The sequence below is a fragment of the Vanellus vanellus genome (genome assembly GCF_965231255.1).
Source record: "Vanellus vanellus genome assembly, contig: HAP1_SCAFFOLD_1314, whole genome shotgun sequence".
In the NCBI taxonomy this organism is placed as follows: Eukaryota; Metazoa; Chordata; class Aves; order Charadriiformes; family Charadriidae; genus Vanellus; species Vanellus vanellus.
The window spans coordinates 1-21,649 of record NW_028126915.1 but is presented as its reverse complement, the minus strand read 5'-3'; the positions used below and the strand labels follow the sequence as shown (position 1 = coordinate 21,649).

The 21,649-nt window shown below is 58.5% G+C and overlaps 1 protein-coding gene across 1 annotated transcript; it reads left to right on the top strand.

Moving 5' to 3' along the window:
- Positions 1-8,005: 8,005 nt before the first annotated feature.
- ZNF362 (zinc finger protein 362) lies at positions 8,006-20,757 on the top strand. Its single transcript, XM_082501383.1, has 9 exons — positions 8,006-8,079; positions 9,935-10,019; positions 15,768-15,831; positions 15,971-16,217; positions 16,362-16,683; positions 16,784-17,008; positions 19,113-19,191; positions 19,319-19,477; positions 20,324-20,757. The coding sequence occupies exons 1-9, from the start codon at positions 8,070-8,072 to the stop codon at positions 20,438-20,440; spliced, it is 1,308 nt and encodes a 435-aa protein (XP_082357509.1). The 5' UTR covers positions 8,006-8,069; the 3' UTR covers positions 20,441-20,757.
- The last annotated feature ends 892 nt before the right edge of the window (positions 20,758-21,649 follow it).

The window sequence follows — 21,649 nt, the reverse complement described above, 5'->3', positions numbered from 1 at the left end:
GCCTGCGGTCCGTTCTGTCCATCCATCTGTCCACCCGTCTCTCAGTCCGTCCGCCCATCCATTTGTCCATCTGTCCGTCCATCCCTCTGGCCCACCATCCCTCCATCTGTCCATCCTGCCGTCCCTCTGTCCATCCGTCGTCCCACTGTCTGTCCATCCATCCCTCTGTCTATCCCCCATCTGTCCATCCATCCACCCCTCCATCACCCTGTCTGTCCATCCCTTTGTCCCTCCATCCCTCTGCCTATACATCTATCCATCTGTCCATCCTTCCATCCCTCTGTCCCTCAATCCCTCCATCTGTCCGTCCTTCCATCCATCTATTCATCCCTTTGTCTGTCCATCTGTCCATCCACCCCTCCACCCATCTGTCCATCCTTCCATCCATCTACCCATTCCTTCATCCCTCTGTCCCTCCATCCATCTCTCCATCCTTCCCTCCATCCCTCTGTCCCTCCAACTGTCCATCCATCTGTCCATCCCTTTGTCCATCCATCCATCTACCCAGCTGTCCATCCTTCCATCCCTCGGTCCCTCTATCCCTCCATCTGTCCATCCTGCCATCTGTCTGTCTGCCTGGCCATCCCTTTGTCTGTCCATCCATATGCCTATCCCTCCATCCCTCTGTCCCTGTACCCATCTCTCCATTCTTCCTTCCATCCCCTGGTCCCTCCATCTCTCCATCCCTTTTTCCATCCATCCATCTGTCCATCCATTCATCCATCTACCCAGCTGTCCATCCTTCCATCCCTCCATCCCTCAGTCCCTCCATCCCTCCATCCTGCCATCCCTCTGTCTGTCTGGCCATCCCTTTGTCCATCCATCTGTCCATCCATTCATACATACATCCATCCCTCCACCCTCCATCTCTCCATCCATCTCTCCATCCCTTCGTCCATCCATCCATCCATCCATCCATCCATCCATCCATCCATCCCTCTGTCCCTCTGTCCATCCATCCCCCCATCTGTCCATCCCTCCTTCCATGCCTCCATCTGTCCACCCCGCCCAGCTTTCCGTGCCCACCACCGCAGTCCCCATCCCACCCCCTGGCAGAGCGACAGGGGACCGGTGGGGACAGGGCACATCACAGGTGACACTGCCACAGGTATTGCTGAGAAAACACCGGGGGGATTTCCCCAAATTTTACCAATTTGGCCAAAAATCACCTTGAGAGGAGTATTGGATGATGAGCTTCTGCTGTTCCCTCCCACGTCACCGTCGTGCTTGGCCATGGTGGGACCTATGGGGACTTATGGGGTCTGCAGAGCTTTGCCAGTACCGGCTGCCCCACGGCATTGCCGGCCGCCCCACGGCTAGGCTTCCCCCCATCCGAAAGACCTCGTGGAACCCCGGGGACGCGTTTGCTCCCCCTGGAGGATCCCATGGGAGGGCAGATGTGTCCCCCCAACCCCGGGGCGAGGAGGGGGACGACGGGCAGTGGCCGAGAGGTTTGGGGCTGGGAAGATGGAGGCGGAAGAAAGGGAGGGGGGTGTGTGTGTGACACGCAATTCCCGGGGGGGGGGGGGGGAGATGGTGGTGGTGGGCTTAAGCTGCACATTCCGGAGGCGGCGTGAAGGCCTGGCCAGGAGCCAAAGGGAACAAACTCCTCGGCTCCTGCCGGTGGATCGTCCCCCCCTCCGCCTTGCCGGCACCCCGCTTTTCCCCCCCACCCCACCCCACCCCGGCACAACCCAGGGTTCCCCCCCCCCCCCCCCCCCAATATCCCTTCCCCTTCTTTTGGGGAACAACCACCCGCTTGGTTCCTCTTCCCGACAGGCCCGAAAAGCTTGGAAAAAGCCAAAAAAATAATAACAAACCCACAGAGGTTTTGGGTTTGTTTTTTTTTTGTTTTTTTTTGTTTTTTTCCTGCTTGTTTTTCTGCATTAGGAATTCAGGTCTTGTCTCCCCTCCGGGACCCACCGGGGATGGAGGAACGGCTGAAATTAAACCATCAAAGAGCGGCGCCAGCTCTGCCGGAGAAAAAAAAAAAAAACAAACCACCACCACCTTTTTTTCCACCCCAAATCCAGATTCAGGGCTTGGGGTCCCCCATCCCGGCTCGTTAATGGGTTATTATTTAATTTGTACCTCAAGCGAGTGGCTGAAACAGCCGGAAAATTTGGGCGATGGAGAGCATCGTGCCTCTGGACCACGTGGCGGCCAGCCGGGATTGCCGCCGCTCGTGCCGGCGGCTCCGTAGGCAATGAAGGGAAACCGCGGGGTGGGTGTGTTTGGGCAAACAGGGAAATTAATCCCGGTTAATTAGTAAATTGGCTTTGTTACCTCCTGGTAACCCCGGTGCGAGACAGGGGGGGACTCCGCTGTGTCTTGATTCCCGGGTTTTTTTGGGGCTCCGGCGTGCCAGAGGATGCCAGGACGGAGCCGAGGGTCTGGTCGATCCGGCAAAGCACGTCGATGCACCCGCCGGGCAGGGAAAACCCAACTCCTTCCCACGTGTGCCGCGTGTGCCGGCGGGATGCCGGCGGGAAGGGAGGCCCCTGAGCCACGGTGCTGGAATTTTCCCCCCCCGCTGCCGTTGCCACCACCGCCACCACCGGATGAAGCGGCATTGCCGGCGGGATGGGCACGCCGGGACGTGCCTGCTTGGCTCTCGGCACGCCGTGCCTCCGTCCCGGCACGGCTTTTCGCCAAGGCCAGAGCGCCGGGAGCATCCCTCACCGCGTCACCGGAGCCCATCGCCTGCCGCCCCACGCTGGCACTTTTCATCCCTTAAGTGCTTTGCAAACATTAACTAATTAATCCTAATTAACTCATTACCTAATTAGAACCAAACGGCCCTCCCATTTGCAGGGAGAAGGGAAATTTATGCACCCTCATTTTTTTTTCTTACCCCCCCCCCCCAAACACTCCAAAACCTCCGCCGGCTTCATGCCAGCATCCACGAGGGCCTCAGCACCCAGTCCTCCCAATCACCACAAATCTGGGGTGAAAAACCCACTTTATGGGTTCGCTAACCCTGAGAAGCCAGGAATGAGGATTTTCACTATCCGGCAGCACCGGGAACGCTGGCATCACCAATGCCCGGCATCGTCACCCGTCATGGGGGAACCCCTTCCGGGGCCGGCGGCGGATGCTTTCACCATGTTTTTAAGGAAAATGAGGGATTTCTTGTGAAGGAACAGAGCAGGCAGGTGGGATGGAGGAATTTTGGAGAGGCATTTCCCAAAGGAATTCCTTCCCGGTGTCCCAAAGATGGGGACAAAGGCTTTGGGGACACCAAAAAAGCTGGACAGGAGCTCCACGTTGCCCCTCGGTGACTGTGTTTTCCCACCAGGACATCCCAGGTCGCTCTCCAGAACCATCTCCCTTTCTCCAGCGAGCCAACCCATGGCGTTTTACAAAGCGCCGGCACTGTGCCGGACGGATCCGGCTTCACGGTGATGCCGAAATGGGAAGGAGCCGCCGTTCCGGGGGGAGTGCACAGGTGTAGCAGCCCCGCGGCTTTGCCGAAGCCCCCACAGCGGTGATTTACAGTGGTGATTTACCTCCGCTCCTGCCTTCTCCTCCTTTTAATCGCGGTCACATCTATCCCGGGGGCAAAACCAGCCTTGAAACCATATTTTTTCAGAAGGTGAGCGCTTATTTCCTCCATTTTGCAACCCAGAATGGAGACGGGCACGGTTTTATTATTATTATTTTATTTTTTTTAATCCCTGCATACCAACCACCTCCCCAGGAAAGGGGCCCCTTTCCCACACCCAAGATTAAATCCACCCAACGTAGGGTCGGAAAAAAAACCCGGAGCGTTGCTTATCTCAGCCAGTCTCAACAAGGACGGTCCCAGGAGATGTTCACCATCCCTTGATGGGCTCCCCAAGCTCAGGGGTGAGCAACACCGCGTCCTTCCACCGCAGATTTGGGGTTGGACACCTCCCCCCCCCCCGCAGAAGTCAGAAATCACCTAAATTGGTGCAGAGGTTTAAAACCACCAGTTTCATAATCACAGAGAAAAAAAAAAAAATCCCAGCAGCCGAAAGCCCCGGCACTGCGGGAGGAAGCGAAAGCACCGGTGAAAATAAACCCAACGAGGGGAAACTCAGCAGCATCGGGGATGGACACCGATGGCTTAAGGGACATCAGGGAAGCTCTGAGATGTTCCAGTCTCTCCTGGTGTCCTGTTTTGGGGTGACGCCAGTGTTGAGCAGCAACTGCTAGGTGTCAACATCTGAAAATCAGATAAAAGGGGAGTTTTCGAGCTGCTGGCTCAGGTTCTCGGTTGAGTCATAGATAATTAATGGATCTGGGGACCTTCCAAGATGCAGAAATGTTGGGCGATGGGGGGAACCCAGGCCAGCTAGCTGGTGGTGGTGCTAAAATCCATGGGGACATGGGTAGGGGACATGGCCAGGCCTGAGAGGTCACCAGTGGGGTGATAGCACCCCAAGACCATCGCTTTGGCCAGGACCTTCCCCAGGGTCTTCATGCCCCTCCACTCCACCCAGGGCAGCTGCAGATGAATGTCCACACCTTGGTGGAGACCTCTTGAAAGCTCATCTCAAGCCATGAGACTCCTAGTACAGTTACAGCTGGATGTTCACACCTTGGTGAAGACCTCTTGGAAGCTCATCCCAGGCCATGAGATGTCCAGGGCAGTTGCAGATGGATGCCCACACCTTGGTAGAGACCTCTTGGAAGCTCATCCCATCCCATCCCATCCCATCCCATCCCATCCCATCCCATCCCATCCCATCCCGTCCCGTCCCGTCCCGTCCCGTCCCTGGTCCTTCTCCACTCTCCACCTCTCTTGGAGGCATTATTTGGGTTTGCTAATTATAGTTCCACCCATTCAGGGCATCTCTCTCTTCTCTATTGCCCTCCATGACACAGTATTTTGGGAAAGCATGAAAAAAATCCCCAGTTTGGGTTGATTTTGTTGTGTTTTTTTTTTTTATTTTTATTTTTATTTTGGAAACTCAGAAGCACCATATTCCCCGGACCTTGGAGAAGAAGAAGGAGAACTGGGTGGGTTTTGCCCCCCCCTCTTCCTTCCCTCATGGGCTGTATCTGCTGATTTGGGGTGAGAGGCTGAGATGACGGACACGTGGATAAAATGATGAAAAGAAACAGAGAAATAAATTTAAATTTAAAAAATATAATAAAAGAATGTTCCCTGAAAGGGACGTGAGGAGCAGAAAGCAAGTGGTGAGGCCTGAGGGGCTGCCAAAGCTGGGGGGTTTGGGGAGCCCCCAGGGGGCTGCAGAGACCCACAGAGGGGCTGGGGAGACCCCGAGATGGGGGGGAGATCCTGAGAGGGGCTGGGGAGCCCCCAGGGAAATGGGGGGGACCCTCAGTGGGGCTGAGGGAGGACTTGGGGGTGGCAGAGTCCCTGAGGGGGCTGCGGGGATCCCCAAAGGTGGGGGGTGGCAACCTGAGGGGGGCTGCAGAGGCAGAGAGAGGGGCTGAGGGGAACTGAGGGGGGGGGCTGAGGAGATTTGGGGGGTCTGAGGAGACCTGAGGGAGCTGGGGGGACCCAGGGAGGCCGAGACCTGGGAGGGGACTGAGGAGAATTGGGGGGTCTGAGGGGATCCGGGGGGGGCTGAGGAACTTTGGGGGAGGCTGAGGAGACTGAAGGGATCCAGGTGGGATGAGGGGAATGGGGAGTCCTGAGGAGATTTGGGGGGTCTGAGGAACTTTGGGGGGGGTTGAGGAAACTGAGGAGAACTGGGGGGGCTGAGGGGACCTGGGTGGGCTGAGGGGAATGGGGGGTCCTGAGAAGATTTGGGGGGTCTGAGGAGACATGAGGGGACTGAGGAGACTGAAGGAGCTGAGGGGATCTGGGGGCGTGTGTCTGAGGCGACCTGGGGGTCTGAAGAGCTTTGTGGGGTCTGAGGAACTTTGGGGGGTCTGAGGAGCTTTGGGGGGTCTGAGGAGACTGAGGAGAATCGGGGTGGTTGAGGGGACCTGGGTGGGCTGAGGGGAATGGGGGGTCCTGAGGAGATTTGAGGGGTCTGAGGAGAACTGGGGGGTCTGAGGAGACTGAGGGAGCTGAGAGGATCCGAGGGGGTGTCTGAGGGGACCTGGGTGGGCTGAGGGAGCCCAGGGGGTCTGAGGAGCTTTGGGGGGTCTGAGGAGACTGAGGAGAATCGGGGTGGCTGAGGGGACCTGGATGGGCTGAGGGGAATGGGGGGTCCTGAGATTTGGGGGCGCTGAGGAGATTTGGGGGATCTGAGGAGACTGAGGGAGCTGAAGGGATCTGGGGGGGAGTCTGAAGAGACCAGGGTGGGCTGAGGGAGCCCAGAGGGTCTGAGGGGATTTGGGGGGTCTGAGGAGAGTGAGGAGAACCAGGGGGGCTGAGGGGACTTGGGTGGGCTGAGGGGACTTGGGTGGGCTGAGGGGAATGGGGGGTCCTGAGAAGATTTGGGGGGTCTGAGGAGACATGAGGGGACTGAGGAGACTGAAGGAGCTGAGGGGATCTGGGGGCGTGTGTCTGAGGCGACCTGGGGGTCTGAAGAGCTTTGTGGGGTCTGAGGAACTTTGGGGGGTCTGAGGAGCTTTGGGGGGTCTGAGGAGACTGAGGAGAATCGGGGTGGTTGAGGGGACCTGGGTGGGCTGAGGGGAATGGGGGGTCCTGAGGAGATTTGAGGGGTCTGAGGAGAACTGGGGGGTCTGAGGAGACTGAGGGAGCTGAGAGGATCCGAGGGGGTGTCTGAGGGGACCTGGGTGGGCTGAGGGAGCCCAGGGGGTCTGAGGAGCTTTGGGGGGTCTGAGGAGACTGAGGAGAATCGGGGTGGCTGAGGGGACCTGGATGGGCTGAGGGGAATGGGGGGTCCTGAGATTTGGGGGCGCTGAGGAGATTTGGGGGATCTGAGGAGACTGAGGGAGCTGAAGGGATCTGGGGGGGAGTCTGAAGAGACCAGGGTGGGCTGAGGGAGCCCAGAGGGTCTGAGGGGATTTGGGGGGTCTGAGGAGAGTGAGGAGAACCAGGGGGGCTGAGGGGACTTGGGTGGGCTGAGGGGACTTGGGTGGGCTGAGGGGAATGGGGGGTCCTGAGAAGATTTGGGGGGTTGGAGGAGACTGAGGGAGCTGAAGGGATCCTGGGGGGAGCCTGAAGAGACCTGGGTGGGCTGAAGGAGCCCGGAGGGCCTGAGATTTGGGGAGTCTGAGCTTTGGGGGGTCCGAGGAACTTTGAGGGGTCTGAGGAGACTGAGGGAACTGAGGGGATCCAGGAGGGGTGTGTCTGAGGAGACCTGGGGGGCTGAGGGAGCCCAGGGGGTCTGAAGAGCTTTGGGGGCCCTGAGGAGATTTGGGGAGTCTGAGGAGAGTGAGGAGAACCGGGGTGGCTGAGGGGACCTGGGTGGCTGAGGGGAACGGGGGGTCCTGAGGAGATTTGGGGAGGCTGAGGAACTTTGGGGGGGTCTGAGGAGACTGAGGGAGCCGAGGGGATCCCGGGGGAGGGGTGTCTGAGGAGGCCTGGGGGGCTGAGGGAGCCCAGGGGGTCTGAGATTTGGGGAGTCTGAGGAACTTTGAGTGGTCTGAGGAGACTTGGGGGGTCTGAGGAACTTTGGGGGGTCTGAGGAGACTGAGGAGAACAGGGGGAGCTGAGGGGACCTGGGTGGGCTGAGGGGAAGGGGGGGTCCTGAAGACATTCGGGGGGACTGAGGAGATTTGGGGGGGTCTGAGGAGACTGAGGGAGCTGAGGGGATCCGGGGGGGTGTTTGAGGGGATCCGGGGGGACTGAGGGAGCCCGGGGGGGGTCTGAGGAGATTTGGGGGATCCGAGGAGACCTGAAGGGTCCGAGGAGACTGAAGGGATCCGCGGGGTCTGAGGCGAACGGGGGGGGGGGGTCTGAGGAGCCCTGGGGGGGTCCCGGTCAGACCCCCCACCCAAGGGGTGTCCCCGTCCCGCCGCCTCCGGTATCGTGTGTGTGTATGTGTGTGTGTGTGTGTGTGTGTGTGTGTGTGTGTGCACGAAGGCGGCGCCGGGCCGGGCCCGCCGCGTCCCGGGGCTGGGCGGGCGGCGGCGGGGGCGGCGCGGGGGCGGGCGGGCGGCGCGGGGCGCCCATCTTCCTCCGTGCGGCGGAGCCGGCGGGACGCGGCGGGGGCAGCATGGCTGTTGGTATAGGAAGTGTCTTTTTTTTTTTTCCTTCCCCCCCCCCCCCCCTCCTTTTTTTTTTTTTTTTTATTCCCTCCTCTTCCCTTCCTTCCCCCCCCCTTCCCCTTCCCCCCCCATCCCTCCAAAACACCTCAACCCCCCCCCCCCTCCCCACACCCCCCCCTCTCCCCCGGTTACGGGGGGGGGGGGTGTCGGCCCCACACCCACCCCCCCCCCCCCACGTCCCCGTTGCGTTTTGTTTGCGTGTTTTTTTTTTATTTTTTTATTTTTTTTTTTTTTTGCAATTCCCCCCCCCCCCCCCCCCCCTCCTCCTTCCCCTCCTCGCAGATCTGCAGAATATGGCGTCCCCGTCGTAGCCTTTTAAAAATAAGCCGGGGCTGCCATTTTTGTTTTCCTTTTGTCTGCGAATTTTAATAAAACCGTCTGAGAATGTGGGAGAGGCGGCGGATGAAGGGGGGGGGGGGGAAGCTCCGGGCCGGGCCAACCCCCCCCTCACCCCCCCCCTCCCCTCCATCCCCATCCCCCGGCCTTTTTGTCTAAAAAAAAAAAAAAAAAAAAAGGCCACCCCCCCCCCCCCCCTTAGTCTCCCCTCCCAGGTCGAGGATTTCAACTTCACTTAACGCCAAACTTCGCCTTTTTCCACCTCTTTTTATTATTATTATTTTCTTTTTACCCCCCCACCCCCCCCTCTTCACCGGGGAGGAAGAAGAAGGAAAAGGGGGAGGAAAAAGGGGGGGGAGGAAAGGGGGGGGACATCCAGGAAAATACCCATTTTGCTGGATTTTCTCTTTTTCTCTCCCTCTGGATGGTCTAATGGAAAAGTTAATTGCAGCTGAACGTACCTATTTTTGTGGATGTTGCATGTTGGAGGGGGGGCTGTTTGCTTTTTTATTTATTCATGGCTTTTTTTCTTACACAGGGGGTGGCGGAAGAAGCGCGGGGGGGGTCGGTTATTATTATCATTTTTATTCCTTTTCTCCCCCCCCCCCCCCTCCTTTTTCTTCCTTTCCTCTCTTTCCGCATTAACCGGTTTTGTCTAGAAAGTGGTCTCGCTGGCTGGAAGGTCTAACGGGGGAATATTTTTGCATCGCGTTTTGGCAGGAATGCGGCAGCCTTAGCGAGGGACCCAAATTTCCGTGGCGGTGCTTAGAGAGGTCTGTCTGTCTGCCTGGACGTATATTTAGCCGTATACTATTTATACATCCATAATCTCCCGGCCACGTCGGGGGCCCGGGGGGGAGCTTAGAGCCGGCGTGGCCGCCGCGAAGCCGGACGAAGATGTGTTTTAACCCAGGAATGATTAATTTGCTGATTTTATTTCTTTTTCTCCAGCAAATACCCTGCAAGGTCGGAGGATGCTCCTCGGTTGTCTCTTTTTTTTTCCCTGGCCCCGCTGTCCTTCGGACATCAGCCAGGTTTTTTAATCCGGGGAGGATGGAGCGGGCAATAGCGGCTTTGAGCCTGAGGCCTTTTGAGATTATAAAGTGATATTTTAGCGGAAAAAAAGTTTTTGGTCCCTCCCGGCGTGCAATTTGCCGAGAGGCGGAGGGTCCAGGGCGAGGGGATGGATTTCAACCCCGATTTTCCAGCCAGCTCCCCATCCCGCGGCTTCGCAGGCAGCTTGGGGGTAAACCGGGCTTAAAAAAAAAAAAAAAATTGCCTTTTTTTTTTTCTTTTTTTTTCTTTTTTTTTTCTTTTTTTTTTTTTGTTCTCTCTATTTTCAGGAAAAACCCCACGTTCCCACGGGTCGGGTAGGTCGGAGCCGCTTCGCTTTTGTTCCTCCGCTCTGGGATCTCGCGCGCCGGGGGCTGGCGGTGGGTTCGGGGTGTGTGAAGTTGTCCTCCTTGTCCCCCCGTAGAAAAACGCCCCGCGTGCAGCACCCGATCTCAGCTAGAGCTGGAGATGGACGCGGATAAGGGGAAGCAACGCCAGTACTCGCAGAGGTGGGCATGCCGGCTTTATTGAGGGGACTGGAGGAAAAAAAAAACCCCATATATATATATGTATATTTACATCGTAAAATAATGTATATGCGCTTAATGATGTGTATGCATGTAATTGTATATATGCATATAAAAAGAATATATATATGCAGATAATAATACGTGTATTATCATGTGCGTATATATATTTTTATGTTAGTGGGGGGGGAATTTTGGCCCTCCCTGGGGGATTTTGGGGGGGCGTGGGGGGCCATCTGCCCACCCACCCCCCTTGCAGGGAAGGGACCGGATCCAGCGGCGGAGGGGACCCCACTTACAGCGTAAGTGTGACCGCTTGAAATTTCCGTTTTAAGATATGTGTATTTATATGTGTAAAATAATCTTCTTCTCCCTTGACCACCCCCTACCTCCCCCCTCCGTTATTTTTTTTCCTTAAAAAATGTGGATTTTCGGTCGGTGGGTGTGATGTCATGACAAGTGCATGTTGAATTCGGTGCGCGCTCGCTACCTCCTCGGGGCGAACCCCTGCTAAGCCGCCCGTGCCTCGGTTTCCCCACTTGCCGCCCCGCTGCGGTGGTCCCATCGGCGCTCGGCGTCACCCATGGGTGCTCTGCAGCCCCCCCCTTGCTGCATCGGGGGGGCCAGCTGCCCCCTGAGCTGGCTGGTTTGTGGGCGCCGGCTTTGCCTTGTGGGGTGCCTGGCTGGGCCCTTTTAGGGGGGTGGGTGTATTTGGGGGTCTGGGGAAGCAGGTAACCCCCCCAGTGCTGGGGAACAGTGTGTTTTGGGGGGGACATGGGCCCCATGTTTGGCATGAGCATCACCCCACGAGCGCCGGGTTTCCCTACTGGCTGTCCCCGTGTCCCCTTCGGTGGGTCTCATCGGTGACAGGATGGATGGATGGCGTTTTGACTCCGAGGATTTGGGGTTGCGCCACTTTGGCCCCCATCTTTTGGGAACGTTGTCTCCCTGGTTCCCGCCTCCTTCATCCTCAGGGGGGGACGCCCCGCCATGGTCCCCAGCGTGGCTTTGCCTCCCCTTTTGCTTCACGCCGGTGCTTGGTTCCTCATCCCTGCGCACCCCCTTTCCCATGCAGGGACCCCCTTACCAGGATGGGGTTTATGCCAGGGCTCATTTTGGGTTGGTTTTACTGAAAATCTGAAGGAGAAACACCAGTTAACAGCCCTTCGGGGGGCGGAAACGTGGGGTTTAATTGGTTCCATCTTGGGTGAATTCTTCTGGCGCGCGGTATGCCCCCCCCCCCTCCCCAAGCGATGGGGATTTCGGGTCTTGCCCGTCGTTTCTGCTTCCCTGGCCTCGCCTGCCTTCTGCCACCTCTGCTTTGGGGTAAAACCCTCCCGGATGAGGACAATCCAGGCAGGGAGGGATGTGGGTTCCCTGAGGATAGAAGTGGGATGGTGCTGCTTCCCACCTCGGTGACTCTGGGATGGGTTTTTTGCGGAGGGGCACTCGCTTTCCCTCGGAAAATCCTGCTGCTCCAGGCAGACCCTGCTTGCATGCGGGGGGAAGCCTGTCCTTACGGGGGGAGAGGGGCCGTGGCCTTGTGTTTTTTGGGGAAACTGAAGCACAGTGGAGGGCAGAGCTGGGTTCTGCCCTCACCCGGCCACGGGAGGTGGTGGGAACACGGCTACGCCAGCGTCACCGTGCCTTGTCTGTCCCATGGCGGTGAGGGTGTGCTGGGATTTGGGGGGACACACGCAGGGGACCTCAGCCTGCTTGGCTCTCACCTGCCGTGCCGTCTTGGGCCGCTGTTGGCTTTCCTGCGCTCGCCGCTTGGCATGGGGGATATGGGATCTCTGCCCCGATGCTCTCGCCGGGACCCTTCGGGACATGCCGCCGCGGTTGGGGACACCAAGGGCTTGGCTTTTCATTCGGTCGAGGGCACGTTTAGACACTCCGACCACCGCTCTGGTCACCCCAAATCCCTCCCCTCGCCTCCCACTTCCCCCGTTTGCTGGCTGTACCGGGTCGGTGATCGCTTGCCGTCCTCAGGGTTGCCGGTACCCGGGAGTTGCCCCCTTTCTCTTGGCAGTGCCGTGAAAAGAAATCTCTTGTTTCTTTTTATTTCAGCGAAGGCGAGACAGAGAGGGCTGCCAAGGTAGAGGCGTTCCCTAGAGAACTGTAGCTTGACTTAGCGGCAGTTGGGTAGGAAGTTGGAAGGCTCTAGTGAGCTCGTGCCCACCCGTGCCATCATCTACCTCCCATCAATCTGGAGCCTCATCGACACGTCTCCCCAGGCAGCTGCGGCCACCTGGCTTCTGAGGCCAGCCTGTGAGTACCAAAACACCGGCGTCCCACCATATCTCGCCACCGCCGACCCCTCGCTGCCGCCGCCGCACCCCTTTCCCCCTCGGCATCCCCCCTTGCCCCAGCTTGCCGGCTTTTCATGCTCTCTTCCTTCCCCGTGGGTGCGGAGGCGATGGTTTTGGTGTCTTTTTAGGGTCGCCCGAGATGTTGCCGGTTCCCCCCTTTGCCTGGTTGAGCGGCGATGCTGGGTACTGCGCCGTACTGTGGGAATTCAGGGTTCGGCCCCCAATTTTTGGGGCTCCGCGTATCTTCCTGCTTGCTCTTCCAACAACCCTCTCCTCTGACTGTGCCTGTTTGGGCAGCCACGATGGTTTTTGCACCCACCTTTGTCCCCTGGGACAACCTTTGGTGTCCCCTCAGCAAGAGTGGGCCAAATCCAGTGCCCGTGGGGGATGCCGGGGGCTCTCCCACCCCGTGATTTGGACCGCAGGACCCTGTGCCACTGGAGAGCTGTTACCTGGGGGGGTGTCCCCCTGCCCGGCCAAAAACTGGGGGACACGGAGAGCCCCGACGCGCCCCCGCTTGCCCCTCTACCCCGCACAGCTGGGTTCTGCAGAGCCGGGGGGAGACGTGCTGCAGCATTCCCCACCCTTCATAATTTCCATTTTAATGGATTTTCGTCTTTTTATTTTTTTCCCCTGTGTGTCAGCTTCCATTTTTCATAGTTAGCTGAGAATATAGAAAAACGGAGTTTTTATAGATATTTTTTTTTTTTTCCCATCTGCTTTATGTCCCCTCCCGCTCCCTCCCCCAGCCATCCCGGCTCTGGGAGAGGGGGAAGCCGCTCCCTCTGCTCCCGATGAAATACCACACGATTTATAACATTAAATCGGGACAGGAACAGGGATTTTTTTATTTTTTTGGCACGCCAACCATTTTTTTCCTCTTTATTCCGGGCAGGTCCGTCAAGCTCCGAGCGGGGTGGTTTTACAAATAATTTATAATTTATTTAATAAGACCTCCTCAGGTGGAGGCCAGGGCTGGGGGGAAGACACGTGATATTTGTGCTTTCCTCCTCAAAATTCCCTTCGTGCCTTTGCCAACCCCCCTGCAGCTTTGCACGAGGGGTCCTGGGACTGTTTGTAGTGATTCGTTGTGCGTCCCGGCGATGGTTTGGGAGCCGCGCTGCTGGTTTCGATCCTTCTTGGTGCCACCAATGGCGCCGGTGGAGCCCGGCGTGCTGTCGGGACAGGGAGAAGGACAGACAGATGGATGGACAGAAAAACGGGAAGGACGGAGGTCGCAGGGCACCTGCTGTGATGGGGGAGCAGCTCCAAAAAACCCTTTTCTAATCATAGCTCTGGTTTCCTGTTTTCCCACGCCACGGGGCTGCCGCTGGCCGAGCCAGGGCGGTGGGGTCTGTGCTGGGGTGCTTGGCCGCGTCGGGGGGGACCTGGAGCCCTCCTGCCTGCACTCCTCTGCCTGCCCGCTGCCTGCTTTCCTGCCTGTCTCCATCACGAGGCCTTTTCCCTGCCGCCACCTCCTCTTTTGGCCCCATCTCCTGGTGCATCGGCTCCTCATGCCATCATCCCGGAGTCCCCCATCCCATGCTCATCATCCCAAGCAATCTTATACATACATATATATACATACACGTAGCCGGTGGGTAAATGCACGCTGTGGGCGGCATGCGGGTACATATATAATCTATATAAAATAGCCGGTGGCGGGCGTGTACGCGTCTGGGAAAGCGCATTTAATAGCCCCAGCAATTACCCTTTCTGTGCACACAGGCGTGGCGCAGAGCGGGACTCCCGGTTCTGGCTTTTGCCTGCCTGTGCCATGGAGAGGGGGCTAAATACGGCGGATGGAGAGAAAGTGGGGGGAGAACCAATCGTGCCTGGGGATATTGCGAGGATCCGGGGACGCTTTCACTTGAAAAAGCCTAAATTTGGTGCATGGGCAGCTGGGAGGTGACACTGAGCGGTTTGAGGCAGGGAAGGGGAATTTCCGAAGCCGGTCGGGATGCTTGGTGTCTGGATGGTCTCCTGGCCTGGCTGTGGCGTTGGGGTCTGCCACGCGAAATGGCTCCCGTTCCTTGGCACTGCCTACAGCCGCTGGCGTGTAGGTCTGAGTCACCCCAAAACTCGCCTTGTCCTGCGCCGTGCTGCTCCGTATCGTGAGGGTCGGGCGGTCCCCTCCTCCCTGCCTCAGTTTCCCCCCCCCAAAACGAGCCTGGAGGGGTCCAGCCTGTGGCTCTTTTTCGGGCTGGGCTGGCCGTGTGGATGCTAAGTCCCTGATGGGACCAGGACCATCTTTTGCTGGGTGCTGCCCACCCACCTACAGCGCGCTCAGGGTCTGATTTAAACCTAGAGGCAGCGAATGAGTGTGAGGAGGAGGAGGAGGAAGGCTCATCACCCCATTCCACCCCCAGGGTGCTTTTATTGTGGGAGCAGGGATGCTCCCGGACAGCACCGGCACCGTTCGGAGGAGGCTGCCCGTCCAGCATATGCAGTACCATGTCCGAATCCCTGCAGCCATGACCTGGGGCTCTCTGTGCCTCAGTTTCCCCAGCCACCAGTGCTCTGCCGCAGGCACCTCGCCCCCGAATCCTGCCACCCCGAAGGCTTTCGGGGACGCAGTCTGCTGGAGGCGCCGGTCTAGTTTCTCCCGGGATCCCGGCCACGGCCTGGTTTATATTACAGACAGAGCTCCTCGGGGACCTCTCCTATATGTTCCACTGGGGTCCCTTATACACTTTACCCTAAAACACCCCCGGAACGAGGTGTGCCGGCGCGGCGATGCCTATTTATGCCGGGTTGTTACGCCAGTGTTGTTTTCTCGCCATCCCCCTTTCAGATGTTTTCTATTATCCGAAGATAGATTTAGAATTAATTTTCCCATGTGTTTAAGCGTCTCTATAAATCTCCCGGCCCCACTGCAGTCGGGTTTTCCTGTAGAGCCACCCGCAGGCATCGCAGGTCGCTTCGCTTGGGATTGGAGGGTGGCTTTTTGGGGGTGGGGTGGGGTGATGAATTCAGCCAGGGTTGGCTTCAGGTTCAGTGTGCCGCCATCGTGCTCGCCCTCCCTGCAGCAGCATCCCATCCACCTCCGTAATCCCTCCTGGAGATACCGGAGGAGCGGCACGGATACCTAAGGCTTGGGAGATTTGGGCGTTTTTCTTCCCCAAATTTTATCCCCCCCCCCGCCCCGCCAAATTGCGTCTTTGGGCGCTCGCTGGTGTTTTGGGGTCTTCGAGGTGCTCGGTGGGTGCTTAGCATTACCCTTGCAGGAATTTCCAGCTGTGAGGATGCTTGGGAGGTTCCCTGGCCCTGCCTGCTCCCTGCCTGCTCCCTGCCCTCTTTCAGAGCCTGGGTGTTCCTTTTTGGGGGGGTTGGTCTCAGTGGGGTTTGAGGTATGAGGGGGGGGATCCGTGTGGCAACCGCTGTCACCCCGTAACCCATCCCCCCTCTCTCCCCACAGGATGGCGGAGCCTCGCTTCAACAACCCCTACTTCTGGCCACCACCCCCCACCATGCCCAGCCAGGTAGGACCCCCCAGCACGGGGATAGCGGGATTTTGGGGAGGAGGGAGGACAGACAGACATGGGGGATGCCCAGGGGAGAAGGCTGGGGGTCCCGGTTCCTCCACCCCCTGACCTCCCCTTTCCGCCTTCCCCCCACCAGCTGGACAACCTGGTCCTGATCAACAAAATCAAGGAGCAGTTGATGGCGGAGAAGATCCGCCCCCCGCACTTGCCCCCCACCTCCGTGGCCTCCCAGCAGCCCCTCCTGGTGCCCCCCTCGCCCGCCGAAAGCAGCCAGTCCATCATGTCCCTCCCCAAACTGCAGCAGGTCCCAGGTCTGCACCCTCAAGCTGTCCCCCAGCCCGACGTGGCCCTGCACGCCCGACCAGCCACCAGCACCGTCACAGGTACCACCACAGGGGGATTAGCGGCTCCCGGTAGCGCTGTGTGCACTTTGGGGAGGGCTCCCCCCGATTTAGAACCCTGTTGTGAGAGAAGAGGGGAAGGTGGACCCCCCCAAAACTAACGCCCCCCTTCTCTTTGCCTGCCAGGGTTGGGGCTGGCTTCCCGCGCGCCGGCGGTCAGCACCTCCGAATCCAGCACAGGGACAGGGACCACCACCCCATCGACCCCCACCTCCACCAGCCAGAGCCGCCTCATCGCCTCCTCGCCCACCCTAATCTCAGGAATCACCAGCCCCCCCCTCCTCGACTCCATAAAGACAATCCAGGGCCACGGCTTGCTGGGGGCACCCAAGGCGGAACGAGGCCGTAAGAAAATCAAGGCAGAAAATCCCTCAGGACCGCCGGTCCTGGTGGTGCCCTATCCCATTCTGGCCTCGGGGGAGACCGCCAAAGAGGGGAAGACGTACAGGTAGGCACCAACCCACCTGCTCGGGGAGCTGGGGTGATGGCAGGGTGTCCCCCCCCTGCCCCAGCCTGGTCCCTGCGGGGTTCTCCCCACCCCTCTCCAGGTGTAAGGTCTGCCCCTTGACGTTCTTCACCAAGTCGGAGATGCAGATCCACTCCAAGTCGCACACAGAGGCCAAGCCCCACAAGTGCCCCCATTGCTCCAAATCCTTCGCCAACGCCTCCTACCTGGCCCAGCACCTGCGCATCCACCTGGGCGTCAAACCCTACCACTGCTCCTACTGCGAGAAGTCCTTCCGCCAGCTGTCCCACCTCCAGCAGCACACCAGGTGAGGGCACGGCGTCCCCGTGGGGCTGGGGAGGGCCCTGGGAGGCTTGGGGGGGGCCCTTCAGTGCCATCTTCGCTTAGGGGCTGGTGGGGCGTGCACCCAGCATGTCTCATGCCATGCTCATTGTCCCCACCGTGCTCATTTTCCCCACCAACTTCGTCATCCCTGCCGTGCTTATCCATCCCCACCATGCTCATCATCCCCACCATGCTCATCATCCCCACCATGCTCATCATCCCCACCACCTTTATTGTCCCCACCATGCACATCCATCTCTACAGTGCTTATTGTCCCCACTGCCTTCTTCATCCTGACCACGCTCATCCATCTCTGTCACACTCATCTGTTCCCACCAGGCTTATTGTCTCCACTGCCTTCATCATCGCCACCATGCTCATGATCTCCACTACCCTCATTGAGCCCACCACACAACCCCAATCCATCCCCGCTGCCTTCATCATCCCCACCACGCTCATCATCTCCAGCACCTTCATCAGCTGCACCGTGCTCATCATCTCCAGCACTTTTATTCTCCCCGGCATACTCATCTGTTTCTACCGCACTCATTGTCCCCACCACCTTCTTCGTCCCTGCCATGCTCATCCATCTCCATCGTGCTTCTTGTCTCCACCACCTTCATCATCCCTACCACCCTCATCCATCCCTGCTGCCTTCATCATCCCCACCATGCTCATCTGTCTCCACCATGCCAATCCGTCCCCACTGCCTTCATCATCCCCACCATGCTCATCATCTCCACCACCTTTATTGTCCCCACCGTGCTCATCTATCTTCACCGTGCTCATTGTCCCCACCACACTCATCTGTTCCCACCATGCTTACTGTCCCCACTGCCTTCATCATCCCCACCACGCTCATCTCCAGCACCTTGTCTCCTCCACCTTCATTGACCCCACCAATCTCATGGTGTCCACCACCTTCATTGAGCCCACCATGCTCACCCACCCCCACCGTGCTCGTTGTCCCCACCACACCAATCAGTCCCCGTTGCCTTCATTGTTGCCACCATGCTTGGCATCTCCTGCACCTTCATTGTCCCCACCATACTTATCATAGAATCATAGAATCATTGAGGTTGGAAAAGACCTTTAAGATCATCGCGTCCAAATGTAGTCCAATCATCTCCAGCACCTTTATTGTCCCCACCACCTTCATCATCCCCACCACACTCATCATATCCAGCATCTTCATCAACATGTTTGTCATCTCCAGCACTTTTATTCTCCCCACCATACTCATCCATTTCTACCACGCTCATTGTCCCCACCACCTTCTTCGTCCCTGCCATGCTTATCCGTCTCCACCACCTTCATCATCCCTACCACGTCCATCCTCGCTGCTTTCATCATCCCCACCACACTCATCTGTCTCCACCATGCCAATCTGTTCCCACCGCCTTCATTGTTACCACCGTGCTTGTCATCTCCACCGCCTTCATTGACCCCACCACGCTCATCGTGTCTACCACTCATTATGTCCACCACCTTCATTGACCCCACCATACTCATGATTTCCACCATGCTTATCTGTCCCCACCATGCTCATCATCTCTACCACCTTCATTGACCCCACCACGCTCATCATCTCCACCATGTTCATCTGTCCCCACCACGCTCATCATCCCTGCCATGCTCACCACCTCCACCACCTTCATTGACCCCACCACGCTCATCACCTCCACCACCTTCATTGACCCCACCACGCTCATCACCTCCACCACCTTCATTGACCCCACCACGCTCATCATCTCCACCATGCTCCTCTGTCCCCACTATGCCAGTCCATCCCCACTGCCTTCATTGACCCCCCATGCTCATGATCTCCACCATGCTCATGATTGTTGTCCCCACCGTGCTCATCCATCCCCACCACCTCCATCATCTCCCAACCCGTTGGCTCTCAGCCCCGTGTCTCCCCCACTTTCCCCTGTGTCCCACTCCCCATCGCTCGACGAGGCCCACCATTGCTGTGCCCACCGCCCTCCCCATCCCCGTGTGACCCCTCTGCGTGGTGTGGGGGTCCCTGCGGAGGGTGGGGGCGAGGTGACGGTGACCTGACCTGTGTGTCCTCTCTCCATCTCCAGAATCCACACCGGCGACAGACCCTACAAGTGCCCGCACCCCGGCTGCGAAAAGGCCTTCACGCAACTCTCCAACCTCCAGGTCAGCGCGGGGCGGGGGGGGGGGGCGGTGGTGGGGGGCAGGAGGACATGGAGAGGGGGAGCGGGGCACGGAGAAGGGAGGGGGGGGTGGCACCGTAACCGCCCCCCCACCCCCGTTCCCTCCGCAGTCCCACCAGCGACAGCACAACAAGGACAAGCCCTACAAGTGCCCCAACTGCTACCGGGCCTACACGGACTCGGCCTCGCTGCAGATCCACCTCTCGGCTCACGCCATCAAGCACGCCAAGGCCTACTGCTGCAGCATGTGCGGCCGCGCCTATACCTCGGTGAGACGGGGGGGGGGGGGGCACCGCGACACCCCACACTGCTCCCCCAAAACAAAAAAAAAACCTTCTCCCCCTCCTGGAGCCACCACTCACCTTCTCCCCCTCCTGGAGCCACCACTCACCTTCTCCCCCTCCTGGAGCCACCACTCACCTTCTCCCCCTCCTGGAGCCACCACTCACCTTCTCCCCCTCCTGGAGCCACCACTCACCTTCTCCCCCTCCTGGAGCCACCACTCACCTTCTCCTCCTCCTGGAGCCACCACTCACCTTCTCCCCCTCCTGGAGCCACCACTCACCTTCTCCTCCTCCTGGAGCCACCACTCACCTTCTCCCCCTCCTGGAGCCACCACTCACCTTCTCCCCCTCCTGGAGCCACCACTCACCTTCTCCCCCTCCTGGAGCCACCACTCACCTTCTCCCCCTCCTGGAGCCACCACTCACCTTCTCCCCCTCCTGGAGCCACCACTCACCTTCTCCTCCTCCTGGAGCCACCACTCACCTTCTCCCCCTCCTGGAGCCACCACTCACCTTCTCCTCCTCCTGGAGCCACCACTCACCTTCTCCCCCTCCTGGAGCCACCACTCACCTTCTCCCCCTCCTGGAGCCACCACTCACCTTCTCCCCCTCCTGGAGCCACCACTCACCTTCTCCCCCTCCTGGAGCCACCACTCACCTTCTCCCCCTCCTGGAGCCACCACTCACCTTCTCCCCCTCCTGGAGCCACCACTCACCTTCTCCTCCTCCTGGAGCCACCACTCACCTTCTCCCCCTCCTGGAGCCACCACTCACCTTCTCCCCCTCCTGGAGCCACCACTCACCTTCTCCTTGCCTCCTTCCACCCTGCAGGAGACCTATCTGATGAAGCACATGTCCAAACACACCGTGGTGGAGCACCTCGTCAGCCAGCACTCCCCGCAGCGGACGGAGTCACCCGGCATTCCCGTACGGATCTCCCTCATCTAACGGAGGGGACGCACACACACACAAACACACACACACACACACACAAACACACACACACACACGGGACCCCCCCCACGCAGCAGGAGGAAGAGGAGGAGGAGGAGGAGGAAGCCAACCCACCCACAGCACCTGGCCGGGAGTCTGGTGGGACATTCCCGGGGCCGTGTCCCCCGTCATCCCCCTGCCCCGCTCCGGGTCCCCGCAGGTTTGGTGACATCCAAAGACGGTTTCAGAGCACTTTGAATCTCTGCGGTTTGGTTTTTTTGGGTTTTTTTTTTTTTTTGGAGGGGTGTGGAGGGGGGAGAGGGGTTGGGGGCGCAGCAGTTTTTTTGGGGGGGGGGGTGTGGGGAGGGGGGAGGTTTCTCCTCCTCCCGTGAGTCCCCCCCCCCTCCTCCTCCCCACCCCGCCCCCTCTCCTCACATTTTTTGGATACAAATATATATATATATATTTATTGGCCAAGAAGTTGGTGCTGCTAAAAACAGAAATAAGACCCCAAACGAACCGTGGATGGAGAAGAAAAAAAAAAAAAAAAAAAAAAAGAAAAAAACCCCACACAAAAATAAAATGAAGCTGGTGGGGGGGGGGGTCCCACCGCTGCTTCCCCCCCCCCGCCCCCCCTCACCCCCCCATCCCCCCGCCACGGACTCTCCGGTGGGAGCAGACAGGACTGAGGCCAGGGACCGCCGCGGCCACCACCTCCTTGGGGACATTTGGGGTTTATTTTTAAACATTTTGGGGGTTCAGTTTATTTTTTTGGGGGGGGGGGGGGGGATTACCCCACACATCCCCCCACACCCCTGCTTCCGGGACTGGATTCCACACCCCCCCCCTCATTCCCAGGATCCCCAAAATCCATCTTTTGTGTGCGGGGGGGGGTGGGGGCTGCGGGGGGGGGTGGAAAATCGCTTTGCCTTGTGCCTGCCGGCCCCGGGCGCCTGTACATAACCCCTGTATAGAGCCGGGGGGGGGGGGGGGGGAGGGAGGGGGAGGGGGTGGCGCTCCCCTCACCCCCCCCCCCACCCCCCCCCCAAAAAAACCTCATCTATATTCTGTACTCTTTGGTTCCGTTTTTTTGGATATTAACTGTGTTATTTTTTTATACACTTTTTAAGCCTTAACTCATCGTTTTATTTTGGGTTTGTTTTGTTGGTTTGGTTTTTTTTTTATTTTTAGTTGTTTTTTTTGTTTGGTTTTTTTTTTTGTTTT